This window comes from Schistocerca piceifrons, chromosome 6, assembly GCF_021461385.2.
Source record: "Schistocerca piceifrons isolate TAMUIC-IGC-003096 chromosome 6, iqSchPice1.1, whole genome shotgun sequence".
In the NCBI taxonomy this organism is placed as follows: Eukaryota; Metazoa; Arthropoda; class Insecta; order Orthoptera; family Acrididae; genus Schistocerca; species Schistocerca piceifrons.
Window position 1 is genome coordinate 369,794,989 of NC_060143.1, and position 27,426 is coordinate 369,822,414.

General features: G+C 41.0%; 1 protein-coding gene across 2 annotated transcripts in view; it reads right to left on the bottom strand.

Annotated features, from left to right (window-relative positions):
- The window catches only part of LOC124803114 (acyloxyacyl hydrolase-like), a 55,832-nt gene that overhangs the window by 13,273 nt on the left and 15,133 nt on the right, over positions 1 to 27,426 (bottom strand). For both annotated transcript variants that reach the window (XM_047264277.1, XM_047264278.1), the window contains exons 9-10: positions 17,478 to 17,596; positions 1,577 to 1,750 (exon numbers count right to left, since the gene is read on the bottom strand). In XM_047264277.1, the coding sequence (XP_047120233.1) occupies positions 1,577 to 1,750; positions 17,478 to 17,596 (293 nt within the window). The remainder of the gene's footprint in view (positions 1 to 1,576; positions 1,751 to 17,477; positions 17,597 to 27,426) is intronic.

The window sequence follows — 27,426 nt, forward strand, 5'->3', positions numbered from 1 at the left end:
GTGAGGTCTCCACAGTACATCGATGTTGTCGCCAGTGGTCGGCGGAAGGTGCACGTGCCCGTCGACCTGGGACCGGACCGCAGCAACGCACGGATGCACGCCAAGGCCGTAGGATCCTACACAGTGCCGTAGGGGACCGCACCGCCACTTCCCAGCAAATTAGGGACACTGTTGCTCCTGGGGTATCGGCGAGGACCATTCGCAACCGTCTCCATGAAGCTGGGCTACGGTCCCGCACACCGTTAGGCCGTCTTCCGCTCACGCCCCAACATCGTGCAGCCCGCCTCCAGTGGTGTCGCGACAGGCGTGAATGGAGGGACGAATGGAGACGTGTCGTCTTCAGCGATGAGAGTCGCTTCTGCCTTGGTGCCAATGATGGTCGTATGCGTGTTTGGCGCCGTGCAGGTGAGCGCCACAATCAGGACTGCATACGACCGAGGCACACAGGGCCAACACCCGGCATCATGGTGTGGGGAGCGATCTCCTACACTGGCCGTACACCACTGGTGATCGTCGAGGGGACACTGAATAGTGCACGGTACATCCAAACCGTCATCGAACCCATCGTTCTACCATTCCTAGACTGGCAAGGGAACTTGCTGTTCCAACAGGATAATGCACGTCCGCATGTATCCCGTGCCACCCAACGTGCTCTAGAAGATGTAAGTCAACTACCCTGGCCAGCAAGATCTCCGGATCTGTCCCCCATTGAGCATGTTTGGGACTGGATGAAGCGTCGTCTCACGCGGTCTGCACGTCCAGCACGAACGCTGGTCCAACTGAGGCGCCAGGTGGAAATGGCATGGCAAGCCGTTCCACAGGACTACATCCAGCATCTCTACAATCGTCTCCATGGGAGAATAGCAGCCTGCATTGCTGCGAAAGGTGGATATACACTGTACTAGTGCCGACATTGTGCATGCTCTGTTGCCTGTGTCTATGTGCCTGTGGTTCTGTCAGTGTGATCATGTGATGTATCTGACCCCAGGAATGTGTCAATAAAGTTTCCCCTTCCTGGGACAATGAATTCACGGTGTTCTTCTTTCAATTTCCAGGAGTGTATATTATAAATAAGTGGTTTATCAGTATGTGCAAGGGTGTATCAGTTAAATATGATGGTTACAACATACATTTCCATAACTGTAAAAGATCATGTTATTTGTGTACTATGAAGATCTGCAAGTCTCAAGAGTATAATTATCAGACATTAGAATGAGTTTTGTATACCTCAGCAGTTCTGTTGAAGTTTGCAAATGTGTAAACTTGCGCTGTTGGCTAGCAAGTCAATTTTAACATTATGCAGAAGTTCATCTAAGCAGAATTTATAAAGCCATTGTTTACATAGCAACTTAAATGCTGCAGCTACACTTCTTTTATTGGTGATGGTTGAGTAACAAGTAATGCAAGGGAACTTCATGGACTCTAAAACCAATAAGCAGTAACTAATTTGAAATGAACACTCATTGGTGGGTGTGTGTGTGTGTGTGTGTGTGTGTGTGTGTGTGTGTGTGTGTGTGTGTGTGTGTGTGTGTGTGTATCTCAAAAACATTCTTCTCAAAACCATAAAATATCTTACCTGATTGGGATGAAAACTGTCAACTGGATCCAAAAGCTGCCATACTTGGTTTCCTTTCTCAGTCCATTCTTTGAATACTTGATGTATAGGATTTTCCAGATAAAACACCTCAAAAGATGAAAACTTTTGCTCTTTTGCTATGTTTTCTAGAACATCAGACAGTTCTTGTGCCCTCTGAAAAAGTATCAATTTTATCATACATCTTCAATCTGTAGAGAAATGTCACAATAGTTTATAACAAAGTAGTGAAAGAATGAACTTAACTTTTCTTAAATGCTATATTTAAACTTTTGGAATTTGACCACAGAAATGGAATTTTTCAATCATGAAAGTCGTAAAATAGAGTTTCGTCAGAAATGAACTTGTGACAACAAGAACTAATCTGTGGAATTGTCATACGAGACTTAAGCAGCGTTAATTCACACTACTGAATGCTTACAATACAGGTGGGCAGTGTGGGAGAATGTCCAATTTATGAGAAGGGCCCAAAGCTTATTGTGGTCAGCTGAAATGAAATCAGTAACATGTGTTTATTTTGGCAAAAATTTATGCCAGAGTTTTTCATACACAGATCAGCAGTTTCACGTGAAAGGAACAAATGTATCGTGACTGGTAAAAACAATGAAATTACTGACAGCTTGGGATGATAGTGCTTGAACTGGTCCCTCTTGTAAGATGCTGAAAGGTGTAGGGGGTAGACAATCACATATGGCCACATTACAAAAATGGCAACAAGCTAATTTCCCTCAGAAGCATATTATTTTGATCATGTTGGAATGTTCCATGAAAGAGGTATCTACTACAGCCTGCTCTTATTTTATTGCAAGTAATATTAGTAGTTACATACACAAGAACAATTGTAGGTATCTACAGTACAAAAATGTGTACTAATATGATGTATGATAGCTAAAAGGTAAGAGTGGTTCTTGAATGAGTCTGGATTAATTATACCAGAGTCTATCACTCACACTGAGTTGGACCTTCTGCCTGGTTTGCTGGAGAATTTCATTCCATAATTGCAAACATTACTGTGCTCACCTTTCTTGAGATTTCCTGCCATGCCCATGGCCACCATCACCACAGAATTTGCCTCCATTTACATAACTTTTTTTTTAGAGAAAAATATCCACACAATCATTTACTAAAAATAAGTGGCAATTTAAGAGTTTCCATTTGAGGGCATTGCCGCAACGTAGCAAGACTCTGATGTGGTATATAAGCACAAACACATAGACAAGGACTTAATGTGGCATTCACGTCTTTCTGACATGCATGCTGTAAATTCAGACTTGTGAACAATGGTGATATTACAAAATACATCCAAACTGAAACCGTGTTTTTATTTTTTACTTGACTGGAAGAAACACCAGCTGACATGCATCACAGAATGAAGAAAGCATATGGGGCAGCATATCTGTCAAAAACCATCATTGTGGAATGTTGTGCAAAGAGGTGCCATTGCTTCATCATAACGCATATCTTCCTATCGCAAATCTCGTAATGCAGAAGTTATGCCAAATAAAGTGAGACACACTCAACGACCCACCCTATAGGTCCGATCTCTCCCTATGCGATTATCACAACTTCAGTCCCATAAAGAATGCCCTTGAAAGGCAACAATTCCTATTCAATGCAGGTGGAGTTACAAACTTCTTCAAGCAGCAAGAGACTGTTTTACCGAACCACTACCTTCAACCTGGTACATTGATGCCCTCAATGCTTGCGGCAATTTTGCCTGATTGCCATACCAAGTATAGATTGTACAGCCTTGTATTGGAAATTTTTTGATCATCTCTTATACTTTGCACTCATGTGATGGAAGAGATAGGACTGTTCATTAATGAAACTTTCAAAGGGTTTGTTCTATAACATGTGCACTACAAATTGGACTTGTGTAATATGCCATTAAAACTTTGTACATTCCTCCCTCCTCCCAGTTATAATCATAACCAAATAAGTAAGGGCATGTCAGCAAGATGATAAGCTGTGCTTTGCAGTTATAGATTTGAACTACTTAATGTTTTATCTTTACACTGCCACCACATCAACTGGAACTCATCACTGTGTTCCTCGAACCACTACATTGTACTCCTGGTATTGTGACATGAAACATTATCTTGATGGAAAATGCCACTGTTGTTGGGAAACATGATAATCATGAAAGAGTGTAGGTGGTCTGCAAACAGTATAATTATACTACTTGGCTATCTTGGTGCCTTGCTCAAGCTCCACTGGACACATGGATGCCCATGTGAAAGTTCCTGAGAACATAATGGAGTTGCCACCAGCTTGTCTCCACCCCATTTATAGTATCAAGGAGCTGTTCCCCTAGAAGACAATGGATTCATGCCCTCCAAGTGGCATGATAAAGAACGCTCTGCCACTGCGTAACGTTCAGTGATGATGCTGAGATGTTAATGTTGGCATGTGCATGGGTCGTCTGCTCTGGAGGCCCATCGTTAGGGGTGTTCGGTGCACTATGTGTTCACACACTTGTACTCTGTTTAGCATTAAAGTCTGATGTTAGTTTCGCCACAGTTCACTGCCTGTCCTGTTTTACCAGTCTGCTCGGCTTATGATGTCTGGAAGTAATGTGTGGTTTTTCCACTTGGTGAAATCACTCGCCATAGCGCTCCTCAAACACCTGAAAAATTGTACCAAGCCTCCAGGCCATAAAAATCTGCCCTCAGTCAAATGCAGATAGATCATGTGCCTTTCTCCTCAGTTGCTAGGTAACTTTCAAGACTGTGTTGCTCCTTTGCCATGCATTCTGTCATGCTAGTGTCCTCCTGGCCATGCTGCTGAGTCCTGTTCCCACTCTGCCAGTAGTGATGCCTAAGGGACACCATCTGCTGGCAGACAGAAACACAGAGACCATTGGAGGGAATGTAGGAACCAGAGTGCTGAGGTACAGAGACTGCAGCCTTGGCAGTAGCATCAGCAGGCTCATTTCCTGTAATACCCACAAACATCACAGTGGCTCCACCAAGAGTGAGCAAGTGACAGCCAGATGTACTGCATAGTCGGATACTGAGCGAAGAGCTCTGCTGTAAATACTGAGCAGTGTTCCAGAAGCTGATACCAAACATGCCAGTGCCAATAATGAAGACACAACCGACACCACAGTCAGTCTGAGAGCCATCAGTGTACACAAAGGTACTATAGTGAAGTCCCCTGTGAAGGACGTGAAACTAAAGGTGATAGAGTGAACTGGAATAGTGTCCTTAGGGAGCCAATGAAGTCCAAGGTGAACACAGGGTGCTGAAGCAAGAACCGAAAGTGAACTCCAGGAGGGGACGTGCCCCATACCGGCATTTAATGGAATCATCCAAGAAGGAGGCATACAATGGATGGCCATGCATGACAGACAAATGGCATGCGTATCTGTCGAGGAGAAAGTCACAATGGTAGGACAGCGGTAATTCAGCAGCTTCTGCATGCAGGCTCTCAATCGAGCTAGTGTAAAAGGCACCAGTGGCCAAATGGATGCCACAATGGTGGATATTATTAAAATGGCATAAGAGGGACAGACGTGTCAAAGTGTAAACCAAACACCCATTGCCCCATTTTGAATGGACAAGGGACTGGTACAATTGGACTGTGGTACAATCTGCTCCCTAGGAAGTACCACTGAGGACATGTAGAACATTTACAGTGAGCTGCCAGGTAAGGCTCATGGGAGGACCAAGAAAGTTTCCTATCATGCATGAGCCCCAGGAATTTCATATTTTCAAGAGCAACAGGCCCCAGATGTAAAGACAGTTGAAGAAACAACTGTGCCATCAGAAATTTATAAAAAATGGTTTTGTCAGTGGAGAAATGAAGTCCACTGTCAATGTTCTATGAACGAAGGCAATCGCGACTTCTCTGAAGTCGCTGCTCAATGAGACAAGTCCGTGGATAACTGCAATAGATGGCAAACATCGTCAATGAAAAGGGAACAGGAGACGCCCGGAAGAAGACAGGTCATGATAGGGTTAGTGGCGATAGCAAAGAGGACGACGCTCAGGACGGAACCCAGAGGCTCACTGTCTTCCTGGATAAAGGTGTCCGACAAGGCAGAACCCACATGTACCTTGAAAACTCAGTCTTTTAAAAGTTCCTCAAGGAAATGGGGCAGGCGGCCATGGGAGGTCCCACGTGCAGGTAGTACGGAGGGTACCAGTCCTCCAGCAGGTGTTGTAGGCTTTCTCCAAATCAAGTAACATGGCCACAGTCTGGGATGTCTGCAGAAAATCATTCATGACATGGGCGGATACAGTGATGAGGTGGTCAACTGCAGAAGGGCGCACTCAAAATCCACACTGTGCAGTGGTTAGTAAATTGTGAGACTCACGCCACCATACCAGCCAGGCATCAGTGATAGAGCTGGTGAGAGAAACGGGGCTGTAGTTAGTAGGAAGATTTTTTCCTTCCTGGGCTTAGGTATGGGTATGACAGTAGCTTCATTCCAGTGCTTGGGAAATGTACCCTCTGCCCACATGCTGTTGTACACATTAAGCAGAAAGTGCCTGCCCACAAGAGAAAGGTGCTGCAACATCTGAATGTAAACATCTTCTGGCCCTGGGGTGGAGGATTGGAATGAAGCATGATATAGCTCCCTCTAGTAAAGGCGGCATAGTAGTAATCATGATTCTGGGAAAAGAAGAGTGTTACTCGAGCCACCTCCACTCGTTTCCAATGGAGGAAGGCAGGGTGATTGTGGGAGGAGCTCGAAATGTCCGTAAAATGGTGGCTCAAGGTGTTGGAGATAGGCAGTAGGGTCCACTATGACACTGTCTTATACTGTCACGCTGGAAATTGGGGGAATGTATCCTGATGTATCCTGGTCCAAGAGAGCTGCCGGTGGTTGGCCCACACCATGGAAGGTGGAATGGAACTGTTGAAAGAACTACTGAATGAAATCCAGCTAGCTTTCTTGCTATCACAAAGATTGTGACGACACTATGCACACAGCTGTTCATAATTAATGCAATTTACTTTCTTAGGAACATGGTTAAAAATGCGGAGAGAAAATCTCCGTGCAGGAATTGCATCGTGGCGTACCTTAGTTCACCAAGGGACCGGGACAGGATGTGGTAAAGAGGAAGTGTGAGGACTGGAATGTTCTGTGGCAGTAAGGATAACATTTATAAGATATTCCACCTGGTCATCACAACTGGGGAAAAGTTGTTCATCAAATGTCGCCAGGGAGGAGTAAAGTCTCCAGTCGGCCTTACTAAGCTGCCATTTGGGTGTGCACATAGGTGGGGTAGGAGTCAGCAAATGGACAGCTCACAGGAAGTGGTCACTCGAGTATGTGTCAGAGAGAATGGACCACACAAGATGTTGGGCAAGCTGGGTAGTGCAGAAGGATAGGTCCAAATGGGAATAGGTGTGTGAAGAGTCTGAAAGGAACATGGGTGCTCCTGTGTTAAGGCAGAGGAGGTCAAGTTGATTGAGAAGAGCAGCCACGAGGGCTCATCTCTGACAGGTTCTGGGATAACCCCAAACAGGATGGTGCGTGTTGAAGTTAATGAGAAGCAGAAAGGGGAGGCAACTGTCCAATAAGTTGGAGAAAGTCTGCCCTGGTGACAACGAATGATGGAAGGATGTAAATAGCACAAAGTGAAAAGTTCAAGTTAGAAAGGCAGGTTGTCAGTTGACTATGAACATCACACATCACCCCATATGAGCAGCACAACTATGACTCCCCTACGAGATGGAATGCCATCCTCAGGGGAAAGGTCAAAACGGTCTGGGAAGAAATCTGAAGGCTCAAAGCGGTTGTGAGGACAAAATTCTTTTGATTCCTGAAGGCAGAGAACAAGCAGATGCTGTGATTCCAAGAGCACCAGTAAATCCTCTTTGTTGGATCGAAAGCACAAACGTTCCATTGAAGGAGAGCCATAATGAGGAAAGACAAGGATGGAAAAAATGAAGGGATGTCACCTTGGCAATTGTTGAGTGCCAGCCTTCAGAGACTCACTGCTACAGAGGGCAGAGGCTGGACGATCCTGCTATCTGAGATCTACAAAGGCGTCGGCACTCTTCCTCTGTCGGTCTGCAGAGCAGTGCAGAAAAATGGTTTGCAGGGCGCACTGGCGACATGGTGTTTGGCGAGGCAATGGCATTGCATGGTGACAATGTCAAAGAGGATCTCCGATTTGGCAACAGAGAAGACCGTTTGACTTGGTGGAGCCTTTCTGGTTGTCAGAGAAAAACTAACAAGGAGATGGCACGACCGTGGGGTCGGAGATTTGTACGAAATTTTGTGTGGTGAAAGAGGACCCCTAACACCTCACGTGGTTAAAATATTAGGACTCACTACCCGGAAAATCCCGGGAAAAATTGATCCAAAGTTTCTTAGGTGTCCTGTGAGTATAAAATGTTAGTCCATTGCCGAGCCGCCGTCTGGCCTAGATGGTTAGGGCTCAAACATTTACGCCAGAGGTCTCGGGTTCGATTCCTCCTCCGGCACTTTTTTTCTGTTTCATTTTCTCTTGTTATTCCACCAATTATTCAGAAAGTTGCCCAAACCTATGTTATCTTTAACAAATTAGTTACATTATTGAAGAAAAATTATTTTCTTTTTGTCCAACAACACAATTCATGGCAGTGGATTTTCCATTCTTCATTGTAAAGTATATGAGGAGAAACATTGGGTTTTTAATCAGAATAACAAAGTCGATTTGGAAACATTTAATTTTTATACATATAATAATTATAAACAAGAACCGCAGTGGTAATTATCGTAAAAACAAACAAAGCAATAATTTTTCCAACATCTTGCGCAACATATAAAAGCGGATTTTTTACAATCACAGGGCATTTGCAATAAATCTGTACAAAGACATGCCCATTAACATTTACGAAAACGTTCTGAGTTTGTGATAATTTTGAGGCAAACCAGGCATATTGAATCATGTCTCGGGATATTGGTGACGATAATTGATGGTGAATTATAGAATGAATTTTTATACCATCTTCCCGGGAATTAATTTCACGATTCTCCTGTAACAATGCGCTGCAATTTTGCAAGCGCTTTTTGAAATTTTTAACTTGCCTATAAAAGTAAACATCACAAGGTTGCACCAAAGAAGTGCACTTTGGAGGTATGACTTTTACAGACCAAGTTGGCATATTTTTGTCATCTTGAAAAATTGCATCATATATCTTCGGATTCGTTTGACCTCCCCAAGAGTCAATGAGAAATAAATATTTATTCTCCCTGACATAAGATTTTAAACATTTCCATAGAAAATCCATGTATAAAACTGTTGTTAATTTTCCGGACTTCGATGATGTTATGATGACGTTCGTATAAGTATTGGCATAGCCATCTATTAATTTGGGAATACGAGGTCCGAAATGACCGGTCGCTTCTTATAAGCATATGCAGACATGTGGGAGCAGTTTTCCGGATAATGTTATTGAATATTGTGCGGTGTACAATTGCACCACTTTATTCAAATCCAACTTTTTCACGAAAACTGTCTTACTCCCTTTTTCAGTGAGAGTCCTGTTGAAAACAAATTGATATTGGCATCCTGAAACAATAGTATTTTTAACATTAAATAATATTCAAATGTATATGTAAATATCTTTTTTCTATAATTAAATTTGAATTGATATATTTTACATCGGTAAAAACATTTTGTATGCAGAAAATATGTATTTACCTGTTTGGTCAGTATTTATCACATAATCCTCATGGTATTGAGGGATTAAACGGCACATCTGACACCACTTCTTTTTTCGAAACCAGTTTCGTGATCTTGCGTTGTGAAATTCTGTGCTTCTGTTTAAATGCTGTGACCCACCAATCAGACGCCTTGCATTTGAAATTGATGAATTGTGCAGCCACAGCCAGTGCTCATTGCTGTAAATTTCCTGTCATGACTTGCTGATTTGCTGTCTTGCTTCCCCACAACGGACGTAGGTCCACGAATCTATCGCCTCAAATTTATCCATTCACGTACCACCACTTTTAATATCTTTCTCCCATTGTGAAAGATATTCTTTTCTCTTCAATTGGCGGCATCCTTTTTTTTTGCAATGTCACCAAGGACCATGTCGGGTGCGCTTTAGCAATATTCACGACTTTGTAGGCAATGGGAATCATGTCACTTTTAAATCTTTTCGGTGATGGTTTATATTCGTCTGGAGACGAATAACTTTGCGGCACTTCAAACTGTTGGTCGTTTTCCTCACATTCTTCACAATCCTCATGAGCATGAATTAATTCCTCTTCAGTTATGAATATTTTTTCACCCAAAAGTTCCAGTGTACTATTATAAAGTTCCCTGGCCAATAACATAGCATTGCGAGAAATTTCTTCCGAAGATGTCGATGCAATTAAATTATTTTCTATCAACAGCTTTTCATAATACACCACTGCGTCCTTCAATCGTAATTCTGATAGATCACTATGAATGGATTCTTCAGGAATTTCTTCTCCTATTCCAGATGAGCCAGCAACTTCTTAAATCGACAAGTTTAACCTCAGATCGGAATAACACGATAAAATTTGAAACAGGCACGTCTGTTCATGACAAAATCGAAAAACAAACTGTTTACTTCTCACGGCTCGCGCACAGTCCTATGTGCAGATGACCATTATAATCCCAAGGGGACTCTTACAAAGCCCCTTTAAACCTTGAAACCCCAAAAAACAAAATAGAACAATGAGCACAAATATTTTTCAGTGAATGAAAAACTTTACATTCTTGAGCTAAAATAATGTTTTAAAAATAAAGTAGGTTTGAGAAACTTTTTGAATAATTGGTGGAATAACAAAAGAAAATGAAACAGAAGGAAAAAAAAAATGCCGGGGAGGAATCGAGTCCGAGACCTCTGGCGTAAGAGTCCGAGCCCTAACCATCTAGGCCAGACGGCGGCTTGGCAATGGACTAACATTTTATACTCGTAAGGCACCTAAGAAACTTTAGGTCAATTTTTCTTGGGATTTTCCGAGTAGTGTGTCCTAATGTTTTAACCACGTGAGGTGTTAGGGGTCCTCTTTCACCACACACAGTTTCGGAATAATCCCCGACCCCACGGTCGTGCTGTCTCCTTGTCAGAAGTATGTTGGCTGGAGGGACGTAGGAAGTCTTCATGGGAGTATAGCAGGCAGATGTGTAGCAGATGACTTCACCCTAGGAGGCGAATGTTTGGTGGCTTGTTTCACAGCTGGATGAGGAGACAGCGATGCTACCGTGACAATGGGCGATTTCATAACCTCAGTGCTGAATATGAGGTTCCACGTCTGTGTGGCCACGTCCTTCATGGTGCTAGATGTAACAAGAACAACACTGTAAGTGTCAGATGGTAGAATGCAGGGTTTGTGACTAGCCTAAAGCTTGTGAGCGACCAGGTAGGGCACTTTTTCCTTTATCCGTGTGTGTGTGTGTGTGTGTGTGTGTGTGTGTGTGCACCATGAATGCATTTACCTTTTTCATCACCCAATGGGTGGCAGTGACACCCTGATCAGAGATGTATGTTTGGATTTCTGCCTTGCTCAGACCATTGTGCAGTGTAGTGTAAATAACACCATGGGAAGAATTCAGAATTCTATGGACCTCAACACAAACAGGATAGCCATGGAAAGCGAAGCGGCAGGCAGTTGCTGTAGTTGAGAATCAGAAGCAGTCTCCAAAAGCAAAGTGCTATTGCATAAACAAGAGCAGGATTTCACAGGACCAGCAGTTGCATCATCATCTTTCTGAATTAGAAATGGATTTACTGTTGCCATGGACTGACCACCTTCAGTACGTGAAACCACGACGAACCATGGTGCAGCTGGGAGGGTCTTTGAATCGGGAACTTCATTCCGTTTACATTTGGTAGACATGGACTGCAAACATGATCATTGGCTCATTGTGAGTAAATCTCCCATGACTGCCAGCATCTCCAATGGCGTGCTCCTTCGAACTGCCTTATGTGATTCTTCATACATCAGGTCATACCTCTGGAACACCTGACAGAGGGACCAATTGGCAATTTGGGAAGGTAGAAGCTCAGGCAATCGCCTCTCCCTGGGCCTAGCCCGTACCAGGTGTTACATGCAAACCATACCCGTCAACCTGTGGCTGGAAATTACGTGTTACCCTGTCACCTGTTGCCCATCAGACCTGGGGCTGGCTTTCGGAAGCCTGCAGGGAGGAACAAGAAAAAGTGGAGAGAGAGGAAAAAAAGAAATGAAAAATTAGTGGTGAGACTCTTCTTATGTCAGCTATGGAAATGCAGAACATTCCCAAAAACGCCCCAGACATGTTCCCCAAAGGAGGGGAAAAAGAACAGCAAGAGGATAGGCATGCAACACAGAAGGGAAAATATGCTAAAATGGCTGGGGCCCCATGGTAGCCAAGCACGAACCTGCCAAAGAGCAGTGAGCCCCCTGTGTTGAGAGTTCCTTGTGGTTTCACTACTGAAGACAGTCAGTCCTTTGCTACAGTAAATACGTTTATTATTCTGAAAGGTGTTGATGCAATTGCTGACCCATGAAATCTTGCTCTCGTTAAGCAATGGCACTTTGCTTTTGGAGACTACTTCTGATTCTCAAGCCCAACAAGTGCTTCAGCTTTGCTCCTCCACAGCTGTTCTGTTCATATGGAGGGTGATGTTATTTACACTAAGTTGCTTGATGGGCTGACCGAGACATAAATCCAAACATACTTACCTGATCAAGGTGTTATTGAAGATCAAGCAGGCTATGTCTGAACTTAATGTGCTGCTTCCAGTGTCGTCATTACAATCACACTTGAATGTCTGCCGACAACTGACCAAGTGTGTAACCTGTGGTAGAGATGCTCACAGGGGTGACTGTCCACCTCCTTCTCCCTGCTGCATCAATTTCAATGTCAACCATGCCGCCTCCTCCCTAGATTGTCCTGTGTACCTTGATGAGTGGGCCATCCAGGAGATCTGGGTGGAGGAAAAAGTGCCTATCCTGTTGCTCACAAGCTGCTGGTTAGTCGGGAACCCTGTGTTTTCCCATCAGGCACTTACAGTACAGTTCTTGCTACATCTCTTTTCATGAAGGACATGGCCATGCAGACATGCCAACTCAAATTCAGCACCGTGGTTGTAAAATCGCCCAGTGTCATCACAGCATCCCTGTCTCCTTCTCCTCCAGCTGTGAAACAAGCCACCAAACTTTTGCCTCACGGGCTGAAGTCACCTGCTACACAACTGGGCAGGCTGGAGAGGGCAGAAGGAATACCCCTGCAAAGATTTTTTTATGTCCCTCCAGCCAAAAAAAACCTTCTGAATCATCACTTACACCTCAAAAGCTCCAAGAAATCAAACAAAGGCAAACAGTCTTCTCCTTGGTCCTCTTTAATGGTATCACCACTTTATTCCCTCAACCGGCCAACCTCCGTGTTGTCGGTGTGCACCGCCAATAACTTTCTGTCCTCTACTCCGCAGACCAATAGAGGTAGAGTGCTGATGCCTCTGTAGATCTCAGGGAGCAGGATCCTCCGGCCTTTGTGGCCTGTAGCAGTGAGTCTTCTAAGCCTGGCACTCAGCAACTGCTGAGTGCCTCTCCTCCAATGGAACGTCCGCGTCCTTTGATTCAACAAAGAGGAATTACACCTGCTCTTGGAATCGCAGTGTCCACTTGTTCTCTGCATCCAAGAAATACAATTGTGTCCTCATGACTGCTCTGACCTCTCGCATTTCTTTCAGGCCCGGTTTAAACTTCTCCCTGAGGATGGCATTCCATCTCGTGGGGGAGTCATGTTGCTCATGTGGGATGAGGTTCACAATCTAACCATCTTCCTGACCACCTGGCTGCAAGTTGTTGCAGTCCGCAATTTTCAATCCTCACTTTACCTTTTCCCTTTGTACCATTTACATTCCTTTGTTCTTCAGTGTCACCTGGACAGACCTACTCCAGCTTGTTGGGCAACCCCCCACCCCTTTTGCTGCTTGGTGACTTCAATGTGGGCCATCCCTTTGGAGGTTCTCCCAGTGTCTGTCTGAGAGGTGCCTTCTTGGCTGACCTTCTCAATCAACTTAACCTTATTTGTCATAACACGAGAGCACCCACGTTCCCTTCAGACTTCACACACACATATTCCCACTTGGACCTCTCCTTCTGCACTGCCCAGCTTGCCCGTCGTCTCGAGTTGTCTGTTCTCTCTGACATGTACTCGAGCAATCATTTCCCATGTGCTATACATCTGCTGACTCCTACCCCACCACGTACGTGCACACCCAAATGGCATCTTTCTAAGGCTGACTGGAGGCTTCACTCCTCCCTGGAGACCTTCGATGAACATTTCCCCAGGTAGAATATCTTATGAGCATTATGCTTACTGCCACAGAACGTTCCATTCCTCACACTTCATCTTTACCGTGCTGTGTCCTGGTCTCTTGGTGGACTGAGGGATGCCAAGATGCAATTTGCACACGGAGACATGCTCTCTGCATTTTTAACCATCATCCTATGACAGCAAACTGCATTTGTTATAAACACTTGTGTGTGCAGTGTTGTTGCATTCTCAGGTAGCAAAAAAGCTAGCTGGATTTCATTTACTAGTTCTTTTAACAGTTCCTTTCCTTCTTTCGTCATGTGGGCTAACCTCCAACAGCTCTCTGGGACCAAACTCATTCCTCAATTTCTGGCCTGACCATAGCAGATGATGTCAATGTGGACCCTATTGCCATCTCCAACACCTTGGGCTATTATTTTGTGGAGATTTCGAATCTCCTCCCACTATCAACCTGCCTTCCTCCATCAGAAATAAGTGGAGGCAGCTCAAGTGATATTCTTCTCCTCAGAATCCTGAGTCCAACACTGCTGCCTTTACCACGAGGGAACTAGATCATACTCTCACTTCATCCCGATGTTGCAAAACATTTCATTTGTGGGCAAGCACTTTCTCCTTCAGATGTATCACAGCATCTGGGAAGAGGGCTCATTTCCCAGATGTTAGCACGAAACCACTGTCATACCCATACCTAAGCCCAGTAAGGACAAATAGCATTCTTCCAGCTACCACCCCACTTCTCTCACCAGCTGTGTTTGCAAGGTGATGGAACGTATGATTCATGCCCAGTTGGTATGGTGGTTTGAGTCTCATAATTTACTAACCACTGCAGAATGTGAATTTCGAGTGCACCTTCTGCAACTGACTATCTCATCACTTTGTAAACTCATGTCATGAATGTTTTTCCGATTTGGAGAAGGCCTATGTCCACCGATAGGGCTTAATGTGCAGTCATGTTTAATTCCTTTTTTGTCTTCATGTTCTACAGTTCTGACAGGGATGCCATAATCTTCCATCTATTGTTCACAATAACCAAAAGCTTTTATGAAAAATTTGAGAGGAGCAAAGATTACAATACACTTTCTGACTTACTTAGCTTTTGGTGCAGAGTTGGCTCCAGTTCTTCTTGTCTATGGGTCCGAGTCTTGAAGCTGAAGTTCTCACAATTTAGGTCCTCATAGTTGAATTGATCTAAATAAATTTGAGGATTGTTGTTGCAAAATTTTCGTCTTTTCATTAATATATTTTGTCACATTGACAAAGCCGAAATTTCATTGTTTACTCAAAATTCAAAAAGATGTCCAGTCATGTCAGAGGCATGCTTACTACTACAACACTCTGTGGTAATAAGCATATCCCGAAGGGCTTACAGTTTTTCTTAACAAATGAATTTCTATTAATTTCAATTATTATTTCATAAATTAATCCAGAAATAAACATAGTAAACAGTACTATATTGCATAATTAACGATAGAAATTTTAAGTGTGCCAAATAATGCATAATTTCAAACATTTTAAAAAAAGGTAATTTTAACTGTACATTGAGAGCTAGTACTTATCGAGAATAAAGTAATTCCTTTTCATAAATTTTAGTTTGAAATATAACGTACTGTGTATAAAATTATATGGAATTTTTAGAAAACCAGCTGAGATAATACTGACCTGTCAAAAATTCAAAAAATAATACAGGTATCAACAACTACTGCTGAGGAAAAGTAATGCTAGTGGAGGATGTCTCATTACAGTGGATGTGACCCTAAACTAATACAAAATACAAATAAAAACTGTCAGTGGCCTTCCTGAGGTCACCCAATGTGTGAGGAGGGTTATTGTGACAATACACTTTAAAGTCGGCACCAAGCACGCTCGGTGTTGACTATAGGGCTGGACACTACGTTGGACGATCCTGTCCTGTGTTCTGATACTGCACGAACCTCAAATTATTCTTGATAATTATGAAAGATGTCCAGCATCCATATATCACACTGGGCCAAAACATGACCACCTCCCTGCAAACTTGGGGGACTGCATGGTTGAGACATGGAGTGATACTTGTCTGCCACCAAACTCTTCCATGACCATCAGATGTCAGGCAACTGCAGCATTCATAGGTCAGCAAAACCAACTCAATTGATCCAGGTGTTCCCTTGTTCACCTTCTTCATCTATCATGGTGTTGCCTATTTATGACATGAAGACAGTTATGTATTGTCTGGATAAACAGCCCTCCCAGTTGGTTGCAGAATGAAAGTGCACAGTCCTGTTTAATTTTACTCGGTGTACCTTTCAACCAAAACACGTAGGCGGCGATTAATATCAGAACTCTAACACATGACTGCGTTTCCTTAACAGTTCTTCCTGTTAAACTGTATCTTACATGACAGACAGATCAACAAAAGCAACACTACTGATCTCCGTTTCCTCAAATCCACTCCCTGTATCACGAACAAAGTTTAAGAATAGTGCACAGCAGGATTACCCACATTTCAAACCAGAGTAGACTGGGATAAGCAGCCACCAAGATTCAGTTGAGTCATCTGTTTCAAAAACTTAAATGTGTGACAAGTTAGAGGTGTGAATACTCTTTGGTTCATTGATCTGCTTTATCAGTTTAATAAGTACAACATATGCTTATTTAAAAGTGTTCTGGGATGAAGCCCTCAATTTTCTCATAATAAATGACATTCAAACAGCAGTAGTAACGGATTTTGTTACCTCCAAGTGCATGAATAGATTCTTTAAGCAATGTTTCAGTTATATTACAATGTGGTGCAGCATTTCCAATGTCGAAGTCATACAGCAGTTCTTAAAAACGTAAGGGTGACTTCACCAGCATTATGTCAACATGATTCATAATTCTTATATCCAGAACACTAAAATCAGAAATAGACGGTAACAGTTATAGATAAAGAGGCCTGTCATACAAAAAATGTTTACCTGACACATAATCTCACATTTTGTTTGGTGAAATGTTAGGCTTCGTTATTACTCTACATCTTGAGGAACAACCTTGGAGTCGGTACATTTCCAGCTAAATTTCATTTTTTTGCAAACTTTGCATATCATACTATCACTGTGGTCTACATCCAAGTAGAACTGCAACATGCAAGTATTTAACATACAAATTTAAATGTGTGGCTGTGTATACTGAACACTACACACTCAAGAGGTATTACGAATCCTGGAATTTTATCTCTAAGCTTTTTTTATCATTTTACACAGTATGTCAAAACATTATTATGTGAGAATGATGATACAAAAGCCAGAGTTGATGATGATGATGATTGGTTTGTGGGGCACTCAACTGCATGGTCATGAGCACCTGTACAAAGTCCCAATTTCTACACAGCCCATTTTCTTTTCACAATCAAATCTACTCACTCTCTCAAATGATTATGATGGTGAAATGACGAGGACAACACAAACACCCAGTCCCCAGGCAGAGAAAATACCCAACCTGGCCAGGAATCGAACCTGTGATCCTGAGGCATCAACACTAGCCACTAGACCAAGAGCTGCGGATAAATGCCAGAGTGAAAGAACTTTTAAAGTAAAAGTTCAAATTGTTGCCAATTCAAATACTATATTTTTATTTTCAGTCACATTGCACTGCATATATTCAGGATGAGCAAAATTCTCTCTTACCTGTGAAGTGATTTGCCTCAATGTTTCATTTGATGTCATCCAGCCAACACAAGGTCCAATTTCCATGCATGTGAACCACTTATACACATCACGGTAACGAATGTCACGTCTGAACTTGCCTAAAAGGGAGAAAGATGTTAATGAAACTTTTGGTGTTGTTCCCAATTACATCAATTGTTATATTTTACTTGGCACCGATGATTCACTTATAGGTCTCAAGGTAACTAAGAAACATGGAGCTACACTACTAGCCACCAGAGACCCTACTTCCTTCAGTGCATATCATTATGTGGACTGCTATGGTGGGTTTTGGTAAGCCCCACAAAAATTAACTCTCATTGAGTTACATTAAGTTTCAATTAAAAACTACCCAACCTGAGACTTCTGAAAATTTTTAGTGATTCCTGTATCTATAAACATCTGCAGTTTTATCACCAGTCTTATGCCTACATAATGAGCCTGACAGTCACAGGAGCACTGCTCTTTAAGTACAAAGTTTTAGCAGAAAATTGACATTTGCAGTTTGGGGAAAAAAAAATGGTTCTTTCCTGTACATTTAGACAGTATACTTGAGGAAGTATTATGTGGTTGATACACCTACATCTACATCATACTCCGCAAGTCACCTAACACTGTGTGGTGTAGGGTATTTTGGGTACCACTTACTGATCCCACTGTCCCTGTTGCAATCACGAACAGCATATAGGAAGGATGATTGTAAGTCCCTGTATTACCTCTAACTTCTTGAATTTTCTTGGCCACTGGATTCTGATGAGGATCTCTGTAATGCTCTCACATCAACTAAATGATCCCATGACAAAACGTGTCAATTTTTATTCAATCTCTTAACAGTCCTACCTGGTAAGGATCCCAGACTGATGAACAGTACTTAAGAATTGGCTGCACAAGCACTTTGTAAGCCACTTCCTTTGTGTATGAGTTACATCTCTCTATGATCCTTCCAGAAATCTGTCTAGCACGTGCTTTTTCCAACTATTTGTTATATATGGTCCTTCCTCTCAAGGTCGCTCTGGACAGTTACTCCTAGTTATTGTGCAGTATATACTGTTTCCAGCAATTTGTCATCAATAGTGTAGTTGTACAGTAATGGATTTATTTTCCTATGTAAGTGCAATACGTTACATTTAATTACGTTCATCGTCAACTGCCAGAGCCTGCAACATTCCTCAGCCTCCTGCACGTCATTCTCCAAATGGATACTGTCTTCTGGCATTGCTACTTTTTTTTTTACGCAATTCCACAGTCTGTGAATAGTCTCAAAGAGCTTCTGCCTCATTTACATAAACTGTAAACAGTAATGTTCTTATCATACTTCCTTGAGGTACTCCAGAAATTACCTTTACATTCGTTGATTTTCTTCTGTTAGTATTGAGTTCTATCTGCAGTGAAGTATTTAATCCATTCGCAAATCTGGTCCGACAATTTCCGCATTTTTATTTTTTTATTTTTTTCGTGAAACTGTGTCAAATACATTACTGTAGTTAAGGAACATGGCATCAACCCATGTGCCATTGTTTACAGTGCTGCAGACCTCGTGGAGGAACAAAGCAAGCTGAGTTTCACTAGATCTCTGTATCTCTGTTTGTTTTTAGAGGAGTTTTCATCCTTCAAAATTGACAGTTCTTGAGCATAAAACATGTTCCATAATTTAACAGCAGATTGACATAAAAAATATAGGCCTGTGGTTATGTGCAGCTGTTCTAGACCCTTCTTGAAAACAGGAACGTCTTGCACTTTTTTTCCAGCCACTAGGAGTGTTTCATTGCTCCAGCAATCACCTGTAAACTGCTGCTAGAAGGAGAGCAATTTCTTTCACATGATCTTTGTATGATCTTATAGGTATCTCGTATGGCTTCAATGCCTTTCCACTACTAAGCGGCTGTAGTTGCTTTTCTCTTCCACAATCAATTATCTCAATAGCTGCTATTTCAATGTTCATACGATGACCGAAGAAGGGACCATGTTATGGTCTTCCATGGTGAAACAATTTAGGAAGACCAAATTTACTGTTTTGGCATTCTCTCTGTCATCTTCTATTTTGGTGCCAGAATGATCACTGAGTGAATGAATAGGGAATTTCACTGCTTCTGATTTTACACAAGACCAGAACCTGTTAAGATTTTCACTTAAGTCTTGTTGACAAAATTTTACTTCCGAAGTCATTGAACCCATTGCTCTCTTCATACTTGTTCAGCTTTTGTTTGTCTGCTAAATTTTGGCTTCTCTCAAATCTGTGATGAAGCTCTCTTTGTTAACACAGCAGTTTTCTCACATTGATATTAAACCATAGTGGGTCTTTCCCATCTCTTATGATCCGTTCAGAACATATTTGTCTAAAGCATATCGAGTGAGGCTTTCAAATTATTTCCATTTGTACTCCACATCTTCATCCTCAGCAATGAGTATTTGATGCTGACTACTCAGATACTCAGCAATTCCTATCCTGTTTGCTAAGCACAGATATTTTCCTACCTTCTTTTTAACAGTCATTGATAACTTCCTCTATAGTAACTGATTCGATAAGTTAAGCTCTGTTTGTTGCTAGGAAGTCTGAGACATTATCTTCACAAGTTGGTTCTCTAATTAACTGATCAAAGTAATTTTCACACAACATATTCAGAATAATGTCACACAAATCCCTGTCTCTGGTAGCAGCTTTGATTACTACTTCTGACCAATCTTTGATGCTTAACTTCACTCAGATTAATTCGCATTCAGAATCCATGATAACTTCCCTAGATATTATCAATTTTTTTACTGTGATAAATAATCCACTACCATTAATGACTGACCTATCCTTACACTAAATATTCCAAGCTGAACTTAGGATTTGTTGCTATTCACTGCTGCTTTCAACTTACTTTCTGTTCCCAACATTATCTGTGCATTGTAACTTTCAATAAGCAATACTAATTCTGGGACCTTTCCTTGGATGCTCCTGCAGTTTACCAGTGAGCATTCTCTGATAACATTGTAGCTGATGTAACTTCGATTTTGGCAGGCAATTCACCTCCCATTCCAAGACCATTAAAAAGAAAACCATGTGGATGCCACACATTATTCGCTACCCTAGTAGCCCTTTCTTGCATGTAGGGAATGCCTGGTCTATTAAGCAGAACCCCACAATTCTCCTCCCAATAGTGGAGGCTGAGGAATTCACATCACATACCATTGCAGAGTCATCTGATTCTCTGGTTTAGACCTTACATTCTCCTCCAAATCAGTGGACCAGTCAACCCTTGGGATGATGCTGTAGTCAACTTAGCCTGCACCCCACACTTTATGCTAGTTGTCTTCACCAAATTACCTGTCGACCAAAAGGAACTGGGGATAGCCTCATAATCTTGGTGGGGAGTGTCTTTCATGGCGACATGTGCCACTATTTGCGGTCGGGGTCGGTTGAACACACTGCGCTCAATAGATGCCAGCAGAACCTCTTCCATATCACAGACGAGAGACCCCCAACAAACATAATGAGTGCACACGGGCAATCTTTCCCACCCTGCTTGTTATTTTCCTAAGGGGCGCCATTACCTGCCTAATGTAGTGGCTCTCTATGGCTAGCATACCAGCCCTCTGCACTTGTCTGGAGTGGGCAGGAGAATCGACCATTGGCTCAACAGGAGTAGTAGGGAATTAATACCATAAAATCTTTTTCTGTGACTGTTATAGGGGCAGAGCCTGTTCAAGGATCAAGTTTCACAAGCTATAATCCATTCATTATAAGAATAAACCTGATGTAAACATTGCAATATGTATTCTTCCGCGTTTGCTGGAACCTCATTGGATTTCCGTTTCACGTGGGGCTGCAGCCATGTTGTCTCGAGTGCTGCCAAGCTTGATAATAAGGGTACGTTTTGTGCTGTGTGTTATGCGTATATCGACTTAGGGATAATATGAGACAACTGCTTTACTGGCGCGTTTAACTTGGACAGCACTGGCCAGTCAGCTTTTAGCAGAAGCAGAAACAAATAATACACTGCAAATCTCCAACAATATTCTCCTTAGATGACTCGACGAAAACTGCAACACATTATCATTTTTCACTATCGTATTATTGCATTTAAAAACAAGAATGATGAAAATTCATGACTTAACCACAGGGCAATTTTACTGCATAAAGCTGTGTGTAATGTAAGAGAGTACTGAAGGATCTCACTGTATAGTTGATTATTGATGCCACTGAAGGTATTACTTACAGTCAGTCATCTGGTAATCTGTTAGCTCCTTCCTTATCCGAATCCGAGAAATACATTTCATTTCTGGAAGTGTCACCTGCTACGTTGATAATGAGCCTATCAACAACAGAATCCATGAAGCCAACCAGACACAGCATTTTCTCTTCTTCTTTTATATCGAGCCGTTCCACATCCCGCCAACATTCGGCAGCAATGTGTGAAAAAGCTGTGTGCATTAGTTCCAGTACGTCTGACAGCTCAACAGTATTGTTACTTCTTGGAACTAATCCCACAGCTTGGCTCCAGATCAGTTCTGTTGGGTTCATATTGTAATGGTACAGCAACAAATGTAATACTGCAGCATTTGTATGCTGTGAAACACGACTGTTTTTCATGTTTCTATGATATTTATCTACCTCTGTGGTATAAAACGATGTACACAGTCTAAATAAAGAGGATTTGGTTTTTCATTTTTACCTTAAAAATTAAATTGTTATAGTTTCTTAATTTAAACAACATTTATGAACAGTCTTTCATAAAACATCGATAATTAAGAATTTGTATTTGAAACAGAAGCAGGAATTTTGCATCAAATTGTAATTAGAACAAGACAACATGCATTATTCATATAAAATAATGATGAGTTTTATAATTACAAGACATAGGTATTTCAAATTGAATGAGAAAAAAAATGATACTGGGGTGATTTGAACCAACGCATGAATATCTGCATTTAGTTCACATTCCATTACACTACCTAATTCGCCACAAGTTCAATGTGAGTTTCTTTACCAACAAATCTGGGAAAACTTCAAAGACTATTATCTCTGTAAATTTACGAAAAATATTAATAACAGTCTATTTCTTGGCACTTTTTAACAATGTTCCATGCATGTATTTCACTATGGAACAGAAAGCAGCCTGAGCCATTTTCATAAAGCACATTAACAGTGAGACAATCAGAGTACAACACTAAAGAGGCTGTGATTGTACACGATTTTTGAAATAAAAATGGTGTAGCTAAAGCATGATTAAGAAAACCATTGATGGCTGTTAATACAATTGAATATCTTAATGTTTCACTTAACATAACTTGGTAATAAGATATCTAATACACAAGTAGGACCTACTTTAAAGAGTGTAACAGCACCAGCATGCCTCTGCTGTGGCTTGTGACCAATCATCACGTTTGTGTTTGTTTGCATCTGGTTTATTCTTATGATGAACGGATTACACTGCTTGGGGAAACAAGCTGAGAGGAGTGCAAGATGTGTCACAGCTTTAAACTTTCTGCACAGAACATATCACAATTAGTAGTGGCAGCTTATGGCAACAGCCTTATAAGGTTTCTAAAGTACAAGATTAGTATCACAATTATTAGCAAACCCTGATATGGTGGAAGATATATGAGGGGAAGATGGCGATGGGGGAGGGAGGGGGACACCAAATGGTTAGTTGCCCGAGTTGAAAAATGTTCTCGAACTGGCTCTGTACAGCAGCACAAAAGTGTAAGAGTTAAAACAGTAAACCTATTTTCCAGTTCTAAATTTCAAGCAGGATTTTAATAGTTGGTAACAATGTTACAATGTGATTATTTTAAAATGTTACCAATAAAACTGTGAACATTTCACCCCTGCGTTAAAGAGTGGTGAGCAAACAACGGTGATACGTATTGTCAAAGATCAGTCTAATGTCATAGTGTCATTTTGTCATATTTGCTTGTTTCACTCTTACAGATGTGAAGTTTAATGTGTTTTTTGTGATGGTAATGTTGCCACTGCTATATTTATGATGGATGATGAAGCAAACATAAATATTACATAAATAAGTGATAACAATTAGTGCTATACTTTTTTTTTTTTGAAACCATCACAAGCAGACACACATGTCCTCAGTTGGAGCAAATACTAGTATTGGTAGTTGCCAGGAGAGAGTATCTGTAGCATGGGACGCAGGGAGCAAATTGCTGACACCAGCAAGTCTTCTCTACATAATCTGTGCATAGAATCATACAAGCCCCTCCACTGCTACTGACATCCAGACTGAAATGGGAAAAATGTTCTTTGTAGCTTCCTTTTGACCAGTCACGGAAAATGCTAGTACAAATTACAATGTCTAATATGTATGTAAGTTCATACAGATAAACATCACTGCCCACCTCATGCGAACTGCTGGAGAAAGGCTTCATAGATCATTCAGCTATATTCTGCTCCATGTTTTCTAATGTTATTGAATACCTTTCAGAATTCAACAAAGAACAATCTTGGTCCATCTGTCATCCATTTGCCCAGCTACATTTTCAAACCATCTTCATTACAGTCATAATTATGAATATTTCCAATCTGCTCCCTACTGTACTTTCCTCTATCATTAGCTATTCCTAACATCCCTCTTTTCATTGCTCCCTAAGCAATCCTCAGTTTTCCAGTAGTTTTTGCACACAAATTCCACATCTTACTGCTGTAATTAAAAACTAAACAGACATATTGGAAACTTAGTTTTGAAAACCCTACTGGGTTTAATAAAAGCACCCCAAACATTTTTACTTTTCTGTTTATTTCTTTCACTCTTCACCCACTCATTGTCTTCAATTGCACTAAATACACAACTCATTAATTGGCTCTAGGACTTCATTGTTAATCTGTACTATTTTCTTTCCAGCGAATTATTTATAACTTTAGTCTCACTGTAACTACTTTCAAAGCCAGTCTCAATCTTGTTCTATTAAGTTCTCCCTTTAGCACTGGATTTTTAGTTCCATTAGAGGCAAACAGTACAAGTCAGCATCACAAAGAAGGTGGTCCACATGGTTAACCCATAGTCCTCATTTTTCCCCCGTTTCGGGATCTGAAAGATGTTCTTGGATATATAGAATCTCTTTGCCCAACTCCTCATTTATTTTTGAATATCTAGCTATCCTTATTGAACTGTAGCTACAGTTTCCTTTTTTTCAATACAGTAAGGTAATAGTTTTAGTTATGACATCTTGCTGATCTGGTTTGAATTTTGTCCAATGTCGGTGTTAATGCCAGACATGGTCAACGACAATGAAGCTGCTGTCACATTTTCAGCATTGTTTGAAATGATCGGTCAAGCTGCACCACTTCCTTCAACACCACCTAGGAACAAAGCCTACACACGTGAGCTGAGTGGGCTTTGTCCCTAGGTGGCATTGCTTCCTTAGATAGTCAGTGGAATACACTTTGTTGCCTGCACCATTACTGTTTCCGTAACTATGCCATGAGGTGCAAGGTTTGGCTCGTATATCTCAGTGCATCCTTATAGCGATGCCTATAATTATAGACTTTGCGAGGAAGACTTGACTGCAGTACGAAGCAGTTCTTGATTAGTGACATACATCAAGACAGCAGTGGTCCATCAACTGGTGGAGGGGAAGGAGATCCTCCAAAGGCAAAAATGAGGAGGTATGATGATAACTATTTATTGCTAGGCTTCACAACAAATTAACGGGAAAACCAAATTTTTTTTTTTCCAGGAAACTAAACATTTTATTATTTACCTAGAAGAACTTTGCTAGAATGACGAATGTGACGCTAAGGCCCTTTTAGCCTCTTATCAGATTTCTTATAGAATTGCTAAATGGAAGAAACCAAACACAGCTACAGAAACTCTGGTTTTACCAGCAGCAATTGATATAATATCAACAATGTTTGGCAGCTCATTTGCTCAACAGTTGGAAAGTATTCCTGTCTCTAATGACACAGTGTGTAGCAAATTTTTTGACGTTACTGAATATTTTCTTGAGCAGTGGACAAAGCAACTGACATTCATAAAGATGCTCATTTGATTACTTATGTTTGTCTCATTAATGAATTTAACATTTGAGCAGAATTTCTTTTCTGCAAGCCAATACTGAAAACAGCTACAGCTGAAAACCTTTTTGATATGCTCAATACTTTTTTAAATCAAAACGTTATATCATGGAATAGGTGCAGTGGAGTATGCACAGATGGAGCTTCCTCAATGTGTGAAATTCATGCTGGATTGCAAGCAAAAGTTAAAGCTGTAGCTCCTGATGCTGTATGGGCTCACTGCACAATTTGTTGGGAGGCTCTGGCCACTAAAGAACCTAGCCCAGCCCTTCATGCAGTTCTGAAAACGGTTATATGAACAGTTAATATTTTTAAGGCAAAATCTATAAATTAGAGGCTTTCTAAAGTGCTATGTGAGGAGATGGGTGCTGAACACTCAGTCGCTCTTTTTTAGTAATTTTCAATGGCTGTCAAGGGGTAAAGTAGTGAAAAGAATGTTTGAACTGGGGAATGAGGTACTCTGTTTTCTGAAGGAGAGAAGTTACTCTTCTGCACACTGTTTCAACAACAAAGACTTTTTACTTAAAATGGTTTACCTCAATGTAGTTTTGAGAAACTAAATGTTCTTAACACTTCACTTCAAGGTAATTAGGCAACTGTTCTATCTTGGAATGAAAAGGTGAAGGTGTTCATTAAGAAATTAGAGCTGTGGCAAAACTGAATGGAGTATGGCATACTAAATATGGTCCCTACTATAGTGCCACTGTTAGAGGATACTGATAACCCAATATTTACAACGGCGATAAAAGCTTGCTTTCATCATCATCTTGCAACATTTAAAGTTCACTTCAAGAAATATTTAAGCAATGATTTTGATAAATTTAATTGTATTAAAAATCCATTCAGAAATGCTCCTGGACCGTCATTTCTAAATAAAGAAGAGCAAGAACAACTTACTGAACTTACTTGTGATACTTTACTCAAGAGTACATTTAATGGTGTCTTTGTTGGAGGTTTGGATACATATTAGCAAAGACTTCCCTACGCTAAACCAAAATGCAGTGAAGATCCTGATTCCTTTTGCAACAACATACTTGTGAGAGAATGGCTTTTCAGCTTTGTCAGCTATGAAGTCTACTACCATTCAAAGTTAAATGTAATCAAAGCACTTCAAAGAAGTGGCTGTTTCTGCTATTCCTCCATGTCTTAAGAAACTTTGCTCTCAAAAGCAAGCTCATCCATCACACTGATTTTTTAATTTGAATTTTTATTGCTCTTTTAATTCTTGTTCGCTGAATTGTAAATAATGTTCATTTCACAGTTTTTTAATAAATGAAAATGTGATAAAGATAACGAATTTGTTCCATACTTTCATTATAATAAGTCACGTTATTTTTTGGTTTCTGCTGTGTAAAATCCTTTTAAATTGAGTTCGGTAAACATACGAAGGAAAAAATATAAAATATGACTATTTTTATCAATAACAATAGGGTGGGGGTCCTGATACTATTTTTTCTACTGAAGGAGGGGGGGGGGGGGGAGGGGGTGCTCGAAAAAAGTTTGAGAACCACTTCTCTACAGTAAAAGATATGACAGTTGTTCTTACAAAATCACAAGTGAAAAAGTACTGGTGACACGTTGAAAAACTATGCCAGTAATCAACCACTAGCTAAATTTGGACCTGGGGCCACTGCATCCTATGTAATGAAATGTAAAGAAACTAAATCACATGTGATGGTTTTGGCAATTGTATATGAAGTGAATCTGCACTGCATTACAGTAATTGTAAACTGATCAAAACTTTATGAAAGACTAATAAGGAAACTTTAAAAAAAAATTCAAGAAATAGCAAAAGATGATGCTGTACAAAATAAGAAAATCCACAATGGAAGAAGACAGCTACTGAAGAGAAACCAAAATTTCAAACAGACAATAACAGGAGCATGACAGAATATGCTGAATTAAACAAAATTATTT